Source organism: Tachypleus tridentatus, chromosome 13, assembly GCF_004210375.1.
Source record: "Tachypleus tridentatus isolate NWPU-2018 chromosome 13, ASM421037v1, whole genome shotgun sequence".
NCBI classification, from domain to species: domain Eukaryota; kingdom Metazoa; phylum Arthropoda; class Merostomata; order Xiphosura; family Limulidae; genus Tachypleus; species Tachypleus tridentatus.
Genome location: NC_134837.1, coordinates 100167251 through 100186119, shown reverse-complemented (window position 1 = coordinate 100186119; position 18869 = coordinate 100167251). Strand labels below are relative to the sequence as shown.

Here is an 18869-nt window from a genome sequence, read left to right as displayed (position 1 = left end):
ATCTAGTTCGATTTGAAATTAGAAAATGGCCGTAACGTCAAATAACTCGAAACCAGAACTGGAAAGGCCAACTTCAGGTGACTGACGGTGGTTTTTTTAACTTACCTGTTAGTCTTCCTGGCAAGTTATAATAATTACAATTATGCTACAGAAATTCCTTTACAACTTGTATTACTGTAGTTTTTCTCTTACTGTTGTAGACTAGATGTAAAAAGTGGATCTAATGTTATTTATGTTTGAATTCAAAAATTAAACTTTGTTTTATTTTAACTTGATTTCTTTTTATGAATTTTACTAATTTTACTTTAATTTTAACTTTTTACCGGATGTTTAGCGCAGGTAGCCTAGTTGTTTTGCGCCATAAAACACCAAATCAACCAACCAATCATTATTTAAAACAATATTCTTGAGTTTCATGTGATAAAACTTAGAGGTTCTTGCTATAGTGTGGTTGATAATATATAATCCAATGAAAACAAATTCACTCCAGTCTTGTAGAAAAAAAAAAAGTGCAGTATTTATTATTTGAAAGATAACTTGTAATGCTTGTACCATACTGGATGAATGTATGGAAATGATAATTATGATTCATAAGGTGGAAATAGAAGTCTTATAAGAAATAATACAACAAAACAATACCAGAAAAGCGTTTAATTGCCGGTGTTTCAAGAGGTTTTTTTTTTTTTTCTAATTCCACCATGAGCTTGAAAAACTAAGTATAAAATCATCATATGATTTTAATCAAGTTGTTAATAGGGGTTATAGTTGAGAAAGAACACATTAAAATCATTAATTTGTTTACATGTTTTAACATAGGCTGAAGGAAATTGCAGAAATACATAAGCATATATATCACACTTGGATAACTATAAAGTTTGATAAAAGAATTGGACTCTATCTGTTCATGTGAAGTATTTTATCACCACTTGCAAACGTCACAAATTTCGTTAGTCATCTGTATGTTCTCCAATTATTTCCTTAGGGCTTAGAACTAGATTTGTTGTTCAGCACAGAGCTATACTACGGGTTCTATGTAGTGTGGCCTATGGTATCAAAATCCGGTTTTTAGTATTATAAGCCTCAAGACTTATCGCTGAGCCACTAGTGGCTGAGGCATATCTTTAATATTGATATTGTTTTGTAAATCTTCTTAGATAAGTGAATAAAAACTAAACATCTTACCAAATTCCCATCACTCGAGTGTTAGAATAAAAATGCAGACATTCATTTTTGTTGTTACAGTACTATGTTCAGTTTTAACATTAGTAGCTTTGTGATCATTTCATATTTCGCATTTGTTAGAGAACAAAATAAACTGAAGTGTCGTTTTGTCACACATTTTGTATCATCAAAATACATAGTACTCTTTTTCAATAAAGCTAACTTTTACTGTAACTGTGTATTTAAAAAAATAAAGCCTCGCGTTGATTTGAAATATTAAAAAACAGCAAATATTACATTAAACTACGATATCAGAAGTAAAAATATTTTATCATTAAACAGTGAAATGTGCACTCTCGATAATTTCTTTATCAAATCTTATGATCCTGAACTTTTAATTATAACAGAATGCTATAAACAAAATAATTTTCTTCACAAGATGAGTACCCATCACCTTTTCTGTCTTTAGGACAAATCCTCATGATGGTGTTTCTGTATAGCTCCGACAATCCAGTGCAACGTTAAATGCGGAATATCATGTTATTTTCTATATAAAATTAATTTTCATAAAAAACAAAACAAAAAAATGCATGATACAATTACACAAGCCATTGGTTTGAATACGTTTGAATCCATCGACTCTTCATTTTGGAAAACCAAATATCACAGTGACGTAGAAAATGCCCCCCTTCTCACTTTCCAATTTCTCCCCAATCACAATTAGGAATATTACTCTCAGGAAAAGTAGAAGAATACATAAAATTTAATCCAGAACACAAAAAGATTCAGAGCCATAAGGTGAACCCTACATTCAGCCACAATGGGTGCACCTGTGGCGCACGTTCCCTTTCTTCGTTTGGTCAAATAAACCTTGGCTTCCTCCTCCACTTTTAACTCGTCACTACATCTCTGGATCTTATTGTTCAGATCCATGACTTCCAAAAACCGGACATCAAAATGCAAACTAGCTTTGTTCATTTCACAATATAGGAGGAAGAATCTTAGATTTTCAGTATAATTGTATAAGACGATCTAATTGAAGGTAATATTCACTCTATCTACTTATCAGATGATGACTACTGTATAGTTTTCTAAATATTCTGAGAATCAAGTTCCCACTTATTCAAAAGGCATATAAGAGTCAATGCTATAGACGAGATCAATGACTGGATACCAATCTCCTATGTTCTATCAGACAAAAATTAACAATGACACCCAGTGGTTGAGTGCCATTATTATTATTTTTTTTTATAGTAAACCATCAAATTGTGATCAAGAGTAACTTCGTTTTCTAAGTATTTGTAGAAAGAAATTCACTAAATGCATGTTTTCACATACCTTGGTAAACATATGACTAAATTAACACTGAGGCGTAAAAACATATTTCAATATATTGTACAAAATGAATATATAAATCTCGGACGTGACTGATCTAATGGCAACTTAGATATATAATATAACTGTCGTTGAACTACGTGTTAATTAATGTTAAGAAGTAGTTGTAATTAATTATCAACCTGTTTGTTTTCCTTTTGTTTGCTAATTTGCTTAGTGTAGATGCTTTTGATTTTTACCACCTCTCAAGTTTGCTATAAACAGTTAATTACAATTTGAAACGATTAATTTAAAAAATATAATCCTCCATCTAAAGCTGCAAGCTTAACTGGGATAGTGTCTACTTAAAACAGTCATGATGAGAAAATTAAAAGACGGATTCTTATATAAGAATGTAAAAAGTCTAGACGCAATTTGAAATGTTTAAAACACATTTGCTAGAAACGTAGATAACAAGCTCCTGGGTTTACTTTTGCAGGAGTAATAACACAATTGGCCTGGCATGGCCACGCGCGTAAGGCGTGCGACTCGTAATCCGAGGGTCGCGGGTTCGCGCCCGCGTCGCGCCAAACATGCTCGCCCTCCCAGCCGTGGGGGCGTTATAATGTGACGGTCAATCCCACTATTCGTTGGTAAAAGAATAGCCCAAGAGTAGGCGGTAGGTGGTGATGAATAGCTGCCTTCCCTCTAGTCTTACACTGCTAGTAACATAAAATTCGGCTGTCGCTAGTTGGACTAAACTTAACTTTTAACATTTAGTAAATATAAAATCTATTCATCATACAGCATCATGAACTCGTATAGAGAAATACAAGATTTGTATACTAAATTGGTATCTATCGAGTATAACAGAGATAAAACTGTATAGGCTTTCTTAATTTCAAACGAAGATCCGGCTCAACATTTATCTTATTTCTATACTTCCATTTTAAATGCCTCAATATAACTGTATTGTTTGTTTTTGAATTTCGAGCAAAGCTAAACGAGGGCTATCTGCGCTAGCCGTCCCTAAATTAGCAGTGTAAGACTAGAGGGAAGGCAGCTAGTCATCACCATCCACTGCCAACTCTTGGGCTACTCTTTTACCAACGAATAGTGGGATTGACCATCACATCATAACGCCCGCACGGCTGAAAGGGCGAGCATGTTTGGTTTGACGGTTTTTCGAACCCGCGATCCTGGGATAACGAGTCGAGTACCTTAACCACCTGGCCATGCCGAGCCTTCACATCTTTCAGGAAAGTTCTTTTCATATCACACGCTGTAGAGATTTTCCAAAATATTTAAAAATAGATGTAATCACCAGAAAACTAGAAGCTCCATTAAAAAGATTGGAGTGAAAAAAATACTTTTATGAGACGAAAACACAGTAGGAGGGAATATGGAATTGCGTGTTTGACGACAGAGCTAATTACTTTCTATTCTACTCAGTGCCTACAAATGACACTTATTTTGGACTCCAGCGTGCATACAAAATTCCGCGACGAATATAACACACATCAAACAAGTTGCCCAGTATTCCTGGAATATGTTATGATCTTTAAACTATTAGTCCAGTAGATAAGCTCGAGAATGTTCAAATTGTGAAGAAAGGCGTGAAGATTGTCATGTATATAGAGATTTTTGTATGGAGATTCATATAAAAACAATAACATCTCGGATCTTATCCCACCCATCAGTCATTTTTATTCCAATATGACAGACATCGAAAATCAGCATTACTCAAGTATATGCTTCAAATGCACGTATAAATATCAGCTATCTAAAATTGTACATATATATACCTATAGATTATTATGCAGATATTCATATAAAAACAAGAATTATGCTGATTGTTTTCCAAACGAGTAATTCACAACATCTGATTCGTGCAAATCTACCTTCTTAATTTACATAGAAATATCATCTTAATACCAAACATCATATTTTCCTGGTCAAAGACTTTGATTAGGGAATTTAATGTAGTGTTTGAAGCTCTGTAGTTTCAATATGTCTGTTAGTTAATGTACAAAATACTAGAGTACAAATAGCAATGTGGCTCCACCTGATACATGTCATCATATGGTTGTAGAATTTCGGAAAATATTTTTTCTACGTTAAACAAAAACAATATTGAAGCATGTTTGAGTAGTGCAACAAAAACGTCTTCAAACAGTTATATCAATTATATATTCATTAAGAGGCACACTTGTGAAATATGTGGAGCAAGACCATTCACATTGATGTGTGCAGTGACGTATGAGACGTTTTTGGCCACTCCAAAGAAAACCCGTGACTCCTGGATATGTAATTTGGGCAAATGGGCATTTCTTTTTTTAAATTACGATATCGAAGTTCACTGTGAGTGATACCCGTGGGTAAAAATATATTTAAAAATTTCCTTCTCAAGTCATACACTGGTGCATTAGTGTTACCAAATTGCCCTTTGAAATGTATTTTAGATATAATTTAAAGGTTTCAAAGCACTTTTGTTATTTTAATTAAATCTAGAAATAATGTTGTAAGTGAAACTTAATAAAACTAAATAACTCCTGTTTCCATCTTGTCTACGACTTAACTGTTGTCCAGTTGATTTTCGGATGCTGTAGCAAACTAGTAAAGGTTAACAGCGAGTTTTAAACTTAGAATGGATTATATATTAATTTAAGTGTTAAAATCAAATTTGTTGGCTAGCACAACGCATGTTTAAACATTTTTCAATAAGCATTAAAACATATACTTATGTTGGTTTTCGATGGTGGCTATGAATCCAAGATGGCGGTTGTTTAGCACAAAAAATGCGAAGGGGCTTACTTATGTACAAATTCCCATTTAAAATTCTACGTGTATGCCAAATTTTAGTATTTAGATAACATTTTTAAGTGCATTTCAAGTGTGTTAAAACGTACGACTCGTAATCTGAGGGTCGCGGGTTCGCATCCCGGTCGCGCCAAACATGCTCGCCCTCCCAGCCGTGGGGGCGTTATAATGTGACGGTTAATCCCACTATTCGTTGGTAAAAGAGTAGCCCAAGAGTTGGCGGTGGGTGGTGATAACTAGCTGCCTTCCCTCTAGTCTTATACTGCTAAATTAGGGACGGCTAGCACAGATAGCCCTCGAGTAGCTTTGTGCGAAATTCCAAAACAAACAAACAAGCATATCAAGCAAATAGTTTGAATAATTCCGGTTTGCGATGGTGACTGGTTGTGACAATATCTGTGATGGATCGTGCATCTATATAAAAATCTATATGTATTGCAGTTTTACACGTTTCCATACTTGGAGCAATTGGACAATTTTGGGTGCTTATCCGCTGAACTATATAAGTTGTAAATGTTACAAGTAGTACATGATTAGTATTAGTGCGTGTACAAAACGAATCAATCGAGTTTTGTTTTGTTTTTTGTCGCTGATCTTCTAAGCAGTTTAATCAATTTATATAAAGATGGTTTTTACTGTTGAATTATAAACTTATGTCAATTTTAAATATATGACATCAGTTTTTTTTATGTCTTGACCAGATACTGGCCAGATGTCTAGACTACCTAGTAATGGCAACAGTCTAAATTTTTTAGAACTTGTATTTCAAAGTGAGTAACAAATGTTCTACAGAAAAATAAAGCGTTTTGTGAAAAATATATAGAAGCTATGATATCTGATCGGATGCTGCCCTGTTGACAAAACAAAATGGTAAATGTTGCTATTTATTTCAAGTACATTATTCCAATCAATACGGATTAAATCTATACATTTCTCATTGATTCTTTCATGTCTTTCTCTCCAGGTGGATAAGGTGATCGAATTGTGATCTGAATATCACGGATTCGAATCCTTGTCACACTACACATGCTCGCCCTTTCAGCTGTGGGAACGTTATAATATGACGGTCAATACCACTATTCGTTGGTAAAAGAGTAGCCCAAAAGTTGGCGGTGGGTGGTGATGACCCTCCCTCTAGTCTTACATTGCTAAATTAGGGACGGCTAGCGCAAATAGCCCTCGTGTAGCTTTGCGCGAAATTTAAAAAACAAACTTTCTCTATGGGAACTGACAATCATGTGTACGAAGTCGTTTTCTCGAAAATTGTAGGACTATTTGAAAAATCAAGTAAACATATATACATAGTTACAATTGCTAATTATTATATATCTTTATTTATTTACGTAAACATTAACATATGTATCCGTAGAGAAAGAAATTAGAGAAACAACCGAAACGACAATCATAAAAAAAGACTTTATTAAAACTGAAACTTTAATTAAGCTTACATAAAACTGTAGCACTCACACCGTATTCCAAGTCTGAATATCGAATTTAAAAAAGTCAGTATGTATTAACAAATGTGTTTATCCTTCAATATATATATATATTATTAATGCGTCAATTCATACATGCTTTTAGTATGCTTTATTAGTTTGTGCTTGAAAACTTGAATGTACATCTTGGATGAATTAAATCCAGCTTGCTACCGAAATGAGGGCTGGTGTGGAAAGGGACCCCTCCATCTCTTTTCGGTTGAATTTCAAGACATACTAGTGTTGTGTACATATTAAAGGATTATAGAATATGTTTATTGCACTTCTCGGCTGTTTGTACTCGTTTCGTCAACGTTGTTTTTTATCAGGGTTAGACGTCCTAGTTTCACGGTTAAAACAACAAAATGAAATTGTTGTGAACGTACAATAAACATGCAGAGTATCTCGATCTACATTCAGTGTTTTTTTGCTCGCTTTACGTGTCTTGTGTTGTTCACGGTTTCTAAGTATGTATGTTACAGAACAGGTTTTGTATGAACTTATTTAATTGTAAGTATCCCTCGATAGGCCACAAGACGGTCTAGCAACAATAAGTAAACGGTCCATAAAATTGTCGGTTGAATGTTGTGTATGTCACAGGTTGTACGTTTAATCAATAGTTATTGATGCGTTCCTAAAAGCCTATTCCTCTTAAGTGTCACCATTTCCCTGAATTGTGAAACTCCAATCTAAAATAGTAGCATTCTTTAAAACAAATTTCGTGAAAATAAGCAATAAAAAAAGTGATAGGGTTAGCTACAGTTGTAAACGCACGTGTTCATACCTTGAGTTTATCCAGTCTATAGTTTATCATATTACGGTTGAATATTCTAGGAAAACGCACGATGGGGTGCGTACAGAGCTCTGAAACTGCACAGTCACTCGACTTGGGAGTCGTTCATAGAGGATCATCTCACTCGTCAGGAGGTCGGCGGATTCGGAAGGTGTGGGCAGAAATGGCGGAAAGTGAGGCTACTGAACGTTCTATTGCTTTGCTGAAAGAATCTCTTCAATACCTCGAAGAAACATATGAAGAAGGTGCTATACATATATTCGTTGTTCTAGGTGCCTCTGTAAGTGTTATGATTTTTCATAAAATCTTACGATATTTTAGGCTATAACATAATCGTGGAACTAGAAATCTAAAACGCTAGAGTGCGCGCCGTCGGTAAGTAGTCTTCGTGGAAATGTTGGCAGTGTGTTCAGCTGGTACGTAACGCGTAGGTACAGGTATCGTTCTGTCTTTGGTATTGGAAGGGAATGGATTGTGGAAAGGTTCAAATATACAAAATGCTGATAATAATACACCAAAAACGCATTAAAACTGTGTGTTAAAAGTCATATTGCATAAGTGCGACACACTTTAATCATGGCATGACTACAAAAGTATTATTGGCCGTTAGTTTTTTTGGAAACTTTGTAAACATTTAGTTTATTACGATAAATTGTAGCAAAAAAAATATATAATACGAAGTCCATTGGAATAGGTTATAAAATCTTTTATATTTCACTTCGTATCTGAACAATAAAAATTGTTATCAGTTATAATTACCATCGTCAAACAAGCTGATGAATGAGCGTCCGAACTATAAATATGTGAAGGTTTAAAATTTTCTTACTTACCTCCAAATTTAATGTCTGATAAAATAAAATCACTTATAACTGTTTACTGTTGCTAATACATGAACTTAATTAGGGTAACCTTGGAAACTGTTCCATTAAAACCATCGATTAATAACTATAAGTTTGTTTTTCCATTACTTACGGTAGTACTGAAATATTTAGGTTCACTTTCCAGAAATAACCATACGAGGGGATTTGCTTGAAAACTGTCAAAACACTAGTAAAAATTGAAAAATTACTTACGTACCGTGATAGCATTATACAGTTTACCAAAGGAATGCTCTGAAATATATAATCATAATACTTCAGTTCAAGTGTTAAGGTTTCAAAGTATTTCTTTAACTTTAACAACATCAAAGTTGCTAAAATCTTAATCCTGAAAAGTCTGAAAAGTTCTGTACTTGATATTTCAGCATTTCTCTTATTTTAATAATTTGTTTGTAAAATAGATACTTCCTCAATTTTTCATTCGAACAAGTGTTTCGTCACACATCCGCATTTCTAGTCGTGTGTCACGTGAGTACCTTACCACTTTTTCCGCGTTGTTACCTAACAAACAAACAATGATGTGTCATGTTTGTTTTTTGAATTTCGCACAAAGCTAATCGAGGGCTATCTGTGTTAGCCGTCCCTAATTTAGCAGTGTAAGACTAGAGGGAAGACAGCTAGTCATCATCACCCACCGCCAACTTTTGGGCTACTCTTTTACCAACAAATAGTGAGATTGACCGTAACATTATAACACCCCCTTAGGTGAAAGGGCGAGCTTATTGGTGCGACGGGGATTACGAGTCGGGCGCCTTAACCCACCTGGCCATGCCGGGCCAATTGTGATGCGCCATTAAGAAATTTTTGCAAAATAATTACAGACGTTTACGGTTCGATAATGCCTTATCCACAGAAATATCTATTTGGATTTCCCTCTTGTTGACGAGTGGAGTAGTACAAACCATCTTGCGTGTTTTTAAAAATGACAAACAATTGTATTATGACGTGAAGCCATGTTTCTATAGTGAATTTCGAGTGATTGCTAGACGTTCAAAATTTTTTTAAAGTGATGTATTAGAGGGGAGGCAGCAAGTAACGCCTCTGCCAATTATAGGGCTACCTTAATTAAATAGTGGGATTGACCGTATTATTATAACGTCTCGCAGCTGAAAGGACGAGCACTAACGGGATTTGATCCTACATGGTTTGAGTTGCGTGTCCCAACCACCAGGCTGGTATAATGATTGATGTGTGTGTTTTTTCTGATAGCAAAGCTACATAGGGCTATCTGCTGAGCCCACCGAGGGGAATCGAACCTCTGATATTAGCGTTGTAAATCCGTAGACATACCGCTGTACTAGCGGGGGACTTAATGACTGGAATGAACATGTTTTATTGGCCGGATAAGTTCCCGTAGGTTTCTATTCGCGTGTCTCAACCACTAAGCTGGTATAGCAATTGCGATGACTGCATGATTTAAAAAAAAATAAAATAAACATTTGAAAATCTACCTAGCGTATAAAACTGTAAATAAGAATATAGATTATCTGAAACAGACTGAATGTTCCCAGTCACATACTAAACTCATGAAATTTTGTGGTTAGAAACTTTTGCATCCTCAATTTAAAATTTGGATAAATAATGTTATTGAATTTTGCATGTGTTTGTGTGGCATCATATAGTTCCATAAATACTGTTATTGGTTAAAAAGTTAGATCTATAAAATGATGCTATCGTACAGCGTTTGACAAATGTATAACACATTTCTTCGTGTAATTTGCCACCTTCAACTACTGTCTGCGATCATAAGTTGATATCAACTGAAATATAAAAGCTAAATCAAACATTTGTAGTAAATTTTTGTACCTTTCGGGTAGAAAGATATACACGTTAATCTAGGAGTTGACGAACTCTTTTATTGTTTGTTTTGAATTTCGCGTAAAGCTACTTGAGTGCTATCTGCGGTAGCCGTTCCTAATTTAGCAGTGTAAGACTAGAGGGAAGGCAGCTAATCATCACCACCCACCGCCAAATCTTGGGCTACTCTTTTACTAACGAATAGTGGGATTGATCGTCACATTATAACGCCCCCACGGCTGAAAGGGCGAGTATGTTTGGTGCGAGTGGGATTCGAACCCGCGACCCTCAGATTATGAATCGAACGCCTTAATACGCTTGGCCATGCCGGGGCAACTATTTTATGCTACGTAACCCCAGTTAGACCCCCAAACCAGCGGCTGTTATAAATAACTGTTTGTATTAATAAAAGTTAAATCTAATATCATCGTGGTATTTAAAAAGGGTATTTTATGTATAAGTACGCGCTGGTCAATATCTCTGCTGAACAAGTGTAATTTGATTTCAGAATTCTTTCTGATCTTACACAACTAAACGAAGCTAAATACAAGGTACGAAATCTTTGAGAGTATTTGTGACCAAATGTTTGTTTGTTTTGAATTTCACGTAAAGCTACTCTAGGGCTATCTGCGCTAGCTGTCCCTAATTTAGCAGTGTAAGACTAGAGAGAAGGCAGCTAGTCAACACTACCTTCCGCCAAACTTTTGGGCTACTCTTTTACCAACGAATAGTGGGATTGACCGTCACATTATAACGCCCCCACGGCTGAAAGGGCGAGCATGTTTGATGCGACGGGGAGTCGAATCCCTTAATCCACCTGGCCTTGGCGGGCGTGACCAAATGAAGCAAAGAATTTAAATTTACACTAAACAATACTAGAATTATATTTAAAGGTACAGCCCTGAATAGGTGAAGAAGTTAATTCATTGGTTTTTGTTAGAATGCTATCAGTAGCATTTGATAGTTTATAAATCGTTAATTTCGGGGAGAGAGAGGAAGAAGTCGAAAATGTACCTCAACCTTAACGACCTAAAAACTCGGTCCCGAACGTGAAGTTAATTCAAGGGCGAACCAATTGTACGTGAACGCTGAGTGACATAGTTAGTGAAATATGTTAGTAACTCACCGTCACTTTCGTTCAATTTCGTGTTTTTTTTAATTGAATATTTTTCAATAGTCTTCGCTATTTTACCTCATGATGGGAACCTCTGCGTTTAAGCATCATAGGTACGTACCTGGATTACGATTAGACTCTGTACCAATTGTTCATAAAGTATCTTTTGCTATAAACCACGTCAGAGCACCATAAAATTTGTATACATTGAAAAAGTAAATACATGTATAACTTTTACTACAACTGTTTTTAGGCACAAAAACAACACAGTGCGCTATATGTCTACTTGGCCCGGCATGGCCAGGTGGTTAAGGCGCTCGACTCGTAATCTGAAGGTTGCGGGTTCGAATCCCCGTCGCACAAAACATGCTCGTCCTTTCTCCGGTCGGGGCATTATAATGTTACGGTCAATCCCACTATTCTTTGGTAAAAGAATAGCCCAAGACTAGTTGCCTTCCCTGTAATCTAACACTACTAAATTAGAGAAGGCTAACGCAGATAGTCCTCGAGTAGCTTTGCGCAAAATTTAAAAAAAAACCAAAAACCAAACAAACAAACCTACCCATGATTCAAATTAGAAAAGTAATATCTAAAAGGATATGATTCTTTCCCTCAGTTGGACTAACAAAAAGAAAGGTTATTTCTACACTACGTTTCGCTGTTTTGTGAATCTCTTTTAAGTTGATAATTTTGTGGATTTAGGAATATCATTGTCAACTATACATACAACTGAATTTTTTCTTAGCAAATGCTATTGTTATTATTATTATTTTAATGCAAAGCCAAACAAAATGCTATCTGTGCCATGCCTGATTTTAGCTTAAGTCCGTGAACTTGTCGCTGACCCACCTGAGAATCCTTATTTTTCAAAAGTACTTGGTAAAAAACAAACAGACGAGAAGGTAGATAAATAAAATAAAGTATTATTCGTGCAGAGTAGTAAGAGAGAGGAAATTTACAGGTTTATAAAAATGAATGATTTAAAAAGTTAAACTTTTTCAAAACGTCTTTTCAATAAAATGGTGTAACACACTAAAGTGATTTTATAACTAAAGTGGTATGCTCAGTTGAAGTATTAATTATGTTAGTTTGTGGTACAGAACTGACAGTTTCTTTTATTATTATTATTATTATAATTCTTTATCCAAATAACATGATTACATCAGATAAAACATGAATCACGTGGTCTGTTTCTTTCCAACTTGCTTCACAGGAAAGTACGAAATACACGTACCTACTTAAGCCTGCAGGAAATATCTTGTTATTGGCTACTTGAATTTACCCTTTTGCCTTAGGATGTAAGTATTTAAATGGTGATTTCCATATTTTATACCTGTGCATACAGAAAATTTCCATGGCTTTTTTAATTTAAGTATTCATGCAATATTATACTGTTGATTTCCTTGTGCACTCCAGTTTTCCTTGTATTGAACGTTCTTGTGCAATAAAAATATTACGTTATCAGTTCCTTTATCCATAAAGTAAAGTTGGTATGATAATACTAGTAAAACATACAGCTTCAAGTACTGGACATCATAATACTTATTTCATTATGTAACATAATGCTATTCTTCATTTTCGGCGTAGCGTCCCATTGATAAAATTTATTTCATGTGTAATCCACAGAGAAATGGTGGTCTCTGAGAAAATACAGAGCCGGTGAAGTAAGCTGTTCTTGTTTATAGACCAGATTCACAATTATTTTACTAGGTTTGCCTGAGGACTAGCTGCTCCTCATCAAACGAAACAGCAAAATGCTTACCTGGAGAACACTATGAGCATAAAAGATGGGCACTTTTAATTAGTGAATGTGTGCACTGCTTCTATAGAAACATTAAAAAAGGAAGTTGTCCAAATAAGCAACAAAAAAGTTATTTTATCATTATTTTTGATAATTTATATTTGTTACTGTTAGAAACTTGGATAACACTCATAAGCATGGCTGGATTAAGGTATAGTGGGGTTCTAGGCGCAGATTATAATGTAATTGTTGCGTATTATAATTTACCCCGGACGAGTATTCGATTTATTATGTTAGATACGTTCTGTATTACGATGTAAAATGGCTGGGAATTTTAATTTTAATTTAGAAGTTAATTAAAGGTCGATATGTATCCAATTTATGATATTTGCCAACAAGACTGATACACAGAATTTTTTTCTCAACACCACTATAATTTAATGTACAAAAGAAAAAGACAAAACAATACAATTTATAATAACGGTTATAACAAAGAGTTAATAAATAATTATTTATATACAAAAAATTTACAGACTCGCAAACAATATTCAGTCTTATATCTGGTCTGGAACTGAATATTTTATCGACGATTGAGGTTCACGAGGCGAAATTACTTTTATCTTGGTACACAGATACGCTTCACTTGACGAGACTTCCAGCTTGCTATATCCTTCACGCATGATTTTTTTTCTAATGGAGTTATGCGACGGCTTCGTATAAATACTAACATCCGAAGTTAATTCACTGAAGTTTTTAACGTTAAAAATCTATAAACGTTCATGGTCAAATTATGTAGTTTTCCTGTTAATAAGCGTTAACCACTGTTATAGTTTCCGAGGCTTATATTACACTCACTATAGCTGACCAACAATATTATATTTTCTCCGCGTCTTGCGATGACTTTATTTTATACTCATCAGGCAAAATTCTAGAACATTCAACAATATTCGATGATACGCTAGTATTTTCGTAAAATATTTAGTGTTGATTTTTACTATCGAGAATTTTGTACAAATTTAGAGAACAGGCGGGATTCACATGATAAACATCTAACAATATACGTCACATGCATCAAAGTGTAAAAAATGTAGGCATTAAAATAAATCTATAACAGTAAATCCTTTGCATAATATAATAATAACTCACTCTTGCCTCCATTATGCTAGTTATACGAATCATAAATGTTTACTTGGGTGATCTCTGCATGGCCAAGATGGTTTATACGTTAATCCAGAACCATGCAAAGGCAGAGGCTGACTTAACACGCAGAGAACCAGGTACTACTCGGGCTCAAAACATGGTTGATTAAACACAAGTTTTGATGATTGACTAGCTAGACAGCTAACTAGTGAATTTTCACTCCTTTTTTTTTTTACCTGCAACTTAATCAGATGCTGCATACTGAAATATAGAATTTTATTTTACAGTAATAAAACATAGTAAAATATTATATTATTAGAGTAATACATAAAACTATGTGGTTATTCAAGCGTTAAAAATAATACTAAGTACTCAACTTGAAATCACACCACATTAAATTGGAAGGAGGTGCTTGTTTTATTTTATTTTTCAGAAGGTCCGGCATGGCCAAGTGTGTTAAGGCGTTCGACTCGTAATCCGAGGGGCGCAGGTTCGAATCCCGGTCGCACCAAAACATGCTCGCCCTTTGAGCCGTGGGGGTGTTATAAGTCACGGTAAATCCCACTATTCGTTGGTAAAAGAGTAGCCCAAGAGTTGGCGGTGGGTGGTGATGACTAGCTGCCTTCCCTCTAGACTTACACTGCTAAATTAGGGACGGCTAGCACAGATAGCCCTCGAGTAGCTTTGCGCGCCTTTTCATCGGTTGGATCGTTATAAAGTTAGATCAATCCTACTGTTCGGTGGTAAAAGAGTAGCCTTTAGAACTGGTGGCGGGGTGTAATGACTATCTACCTTCCCTCTAGTATTATATTGTTAAATCAGAGCTGACTCGTACAGAGAGCCTTCTTGTAACTTTGTGCGAAATTCGATGTAGAACCGAACCAAACTGGATTTTGGAGCTGGCAAGCCGAGTCCTAATCCATGTGATACAACATATATTTTCTATACTTTAAACTGTGAGTGTAATTTAAAATTTATAGTGAATCCCTTAGCGTAAATGGTAGGCTACATTCTATGTTGTCGGTAGTTCAAATAAGTAATTAGCTTGTACTTCGCCACTATTAAATAAAATTATACATTTTTATTCATGATATCATATCTCCCTTCAATACATCTAAAAAGTAGGTATTTATTTATCCTTATGTTGTACTGAAATAGAGTTATCTTTTTGATAACTTAATTGATAACATTTTTATCAAAAATAATTTTTTGATAACATAATTTTGTTTTGACTGCACATGTGAGTAATAATACAAGTAGAAAAGAAAAATTAAGTAAGATGTACTCTAATAACTGATTACAGATGAACTGCATAATTTCCATTTTAATAACTTTTTGGTTGAAAGGATAAAAACTATGAATTACTGTTATCCAGTTAGAATCTAAAATCAATTTTCATGGGGTCCATTCTCTTCGTTGCTGAGAAGTCCTTCCAACACAGTATGTATCAACTTATCAGCGATACCCATCTCTTGCTAGTCAAATTTTGTTAGTAAATGCCAGTGTATGTTTGTTGTAACGGTGTTTATATTCAAGCGCACTTCGTTTGAATTATGTATTCACACTGTACAAAAAGACAGCAAAACTTGGAAAATTAAAGAAATATTGAGGAAAATCAGAATTTCTAATAAAATATTTTTGCTAAAAATTGACTCAATAAAGAAAGATGAGTGTTTAGTACTACATATTGTTTTATCAAAAACATTACATGCAGAGTAACATAAAATTACATTAACAAAATGGATATTAACTTTTAATTTTTACTTCTCTTGTCAGTTGTTATTAAATTGATCAAACCGGATACTTTGAAAAAAAGCACTGTATAGTGTAAAGTATTTAAACAAGATAGCGTTAGCGATATATATAATAAAATACAGACAAGATTGTCAAACTTTGTAACAAACTGTTGGTAAAAGTTCTGTCTCAAAATACGTGTGGTATCACGGCATCAGTTTCTACATACGTATTGACTACCATAATGAGTTATGCACCACTGGTGTCAAACATATACATTTTTTAAAGAAAATCTTGAACACATTTATATCCATATGAGTTATGAGTAATTCATTAAGTGTAAAATAAAATAAAAGTGAAAGTTCTAAGGTTTTTATATAATGCACCATTACATATTAAAATATTGGCGAGGCTGGTATTTTACGGAAGGGTTAGGGTTAACCTATTGGATGAGTTGTAATTAAGAGCCACGTTTGAAATGGCAAGAAGCTACAAAACATGGCTCCAGAAAACAATATTAGATGCTTCCTTTTTGGCGAGGGGCGGAATGTACACCAACTACGCCGTATGTAGGTCCGACCAGTGTTATATATTGGAACCTAAATATTGCGTAATACATTAAGTTAATTTTAGAATATTAACTACTGTTTTAAAAGTATGATGCAGAAAATGCGTTACACAATGCGTTTATATTTAATTGGTAAAATGTTTTATACTTTCAAGCATTTATACGATTACAACAAAAATTAATCAAAAAGCTATTTTTAATGTGTGTACTTAAAATGACACTAACTCTTTATTATGCAATATATATTCCTTTTATTGTCTAAAAAAATGTATATTTCAACGACGAATTTCGCCCAAAGCTACACGAAGGTTACATGTGCTAGCTAACCCTAATTTTGAAGTGAGAGGCAACAGGAATAACAGCCAGTTAACACCACCAACTGCCAGCTCTTTGATTACTCCAATCATATAGTGAGATTGCTCATCATATTGTAATATCCCACGGCTGAAAAACAAGCATGTTCCCTGATGTGATTAAAACAAGTGACTTGCACATTGCGAGTCGACCGCCCTAACCACCAAATCATACCGACTTTCTTTGTTTATTTCCGACTTTCACATAAAGCGATTCGTTAGCTATTTCTTGTCTCTAATTTTTGAAGTGATGGACTAAAGAGAAGGCAATTAGTTAACAACAACTATTACTAATTCTTGAGCTAGTCAGTTTGAATAATGGGTTTTGACCGTCACTCTATAATGCACCCCTAACCCTAAAGTGAAATTTTGCCGTAACGGGACGCGAAATATAGACCCATAGATTTACGGTTCAGTACGCTATCTACCAGGTTATGCCATTTCAAACAATTTCTAAATGTATTTATTCCTTTATCTGATAGTTTTGCTTACGGTAAAGCTACTGAGGTTATTTGCCACAGTTCTTAAATTTTGAAGTGCCAACCACAAGAAAGGCAATTGACCAGTAGTACCAACCACCAATTCTTGGGCAATCTTTACAAACGAATAAGGAGATTAATGGTAACAAATAACGCCCCATGAATAAAGTGGTGAGCATGTTCAGTGCCATTTTATATTCAGTACAAGTCGAGCGTCTTAACTACCAGGCCTAAGGTACTGAATATATTTATATTTCTAGGATGTTCATATGACAGAAAATGAAGTTGTGAAGCCAGTAACTTGATAACTTTATTTTAGCATTTGACGTTTATAGACTTTGCAGTTAGGGCAATCTGCGGGTCGTAGGTTCAAATCCCTGTCACTGAACGTACTTGCTCTTTCGACCGTGGGGGCATTATAATATTACGAGCAATTCCAAGAACTGGAGCCAAGTGGTTTTCACTAATTGTCTTCCCTTTAGTCCATCACTACTAAGTTAGAGACGGCTAGCGCAGATAGCTCTCGAGTATCTTTGATCGAAATTCAAAACAAACAAAATAATGTTTTCTTGTATAACTCGTCTCGCTGTTTCATGTATGATGAAAATATGCCCAAGTACCTCTCCTCAGTTAATATATACTTTAAGAGCAACAACAGTTAGTTATTTTGAATTTCGCGCAAAGCTACTCGAGGGCTATCTGCGCTAGCCGTCCCTAATTTAGCAGTGTAAGACTAGAGTGAAGGCAGCTAGTCATCACCACCCACCGTCAGCTCTTGGGCTACTCTTTTATCAACGAACAGGGTGATTGACCTTAACATTATAACGCCCCCACGGCTGAAAGGGCGAGCATGTTTGGTGCGACCGGGATTCGAACCCGCGACCTTGGATTACGAGTCGAATGCCTTAACACACTTTTCCATGCCGGGCCAGCAGCAGCAGACCCCCTAATACTAGGTTTTTAAACATAAGTATAATTTAACTAGCTTTTAATAATAGTATTAGAGTAATTATGTCTAATACTCTCATCATGAATTAGTGAAACGAACGTGTCAAGAAACGCGGAACTGTTTGTCATGTGTATCTTCCGATACAAAATGCTACGCGCGGTATATGAATTGTCATGGCTTTGAGAGGGACTGTTGTAACTAAAGGCTGTAAACGGTGCGCTGTCTTCGCAAACAATTCATTTAGCAAATACGATGGTGTATTTTTACATGATAATTGTAACAGCTGTGCAGTAGGAAGAGATCTTCGATAGTACCTGATCCTTTCAGATCCTTATAAAATTATCTAAATCTCCAACCAAAGATCAACGCTTGTGTAACTTTCAAGAAAAAGTCAGAACATTTTCCGTAACATATAATATCTAAACGTTCGTCCTTGGTTGTATTTTTACGAAAATACAGGACATTTAATGACCAACTGGTATTTATACGGTGATACAGAAAAAGTAAAGGTTACTATATAATCTAGCTTTGTAATAAAAAGAAGTGGTAAAGA

At 35.0% G+C, this 18869-nt stretch overlaps 1 protein-coding gene across 1 annotated transcript in view; it reads left to right on the top strand.

Annotated features, from left to right (window-relative positions):
• Positions 1–7536: 7536 nt before the first annotated feature.
• Positions 7537–18869, top strand: part of LOC143240496 (glucose-6-phosphate 1-dehydrogenase-like) — a 31695-nt gene continuing 20362 nt past the window's right edge. The window contains exon 1 of the mRNA XM_076483009.1: positions 7537–7843. Within this exon, the coding sequence (XP_076339124.1) occupies positions 7616–7843 (228 nt within the window). The 5' untranslated portion in view covers positions 7537–7615. The remainder of the gene's footprint in view (positions 7844–18869) is intronic.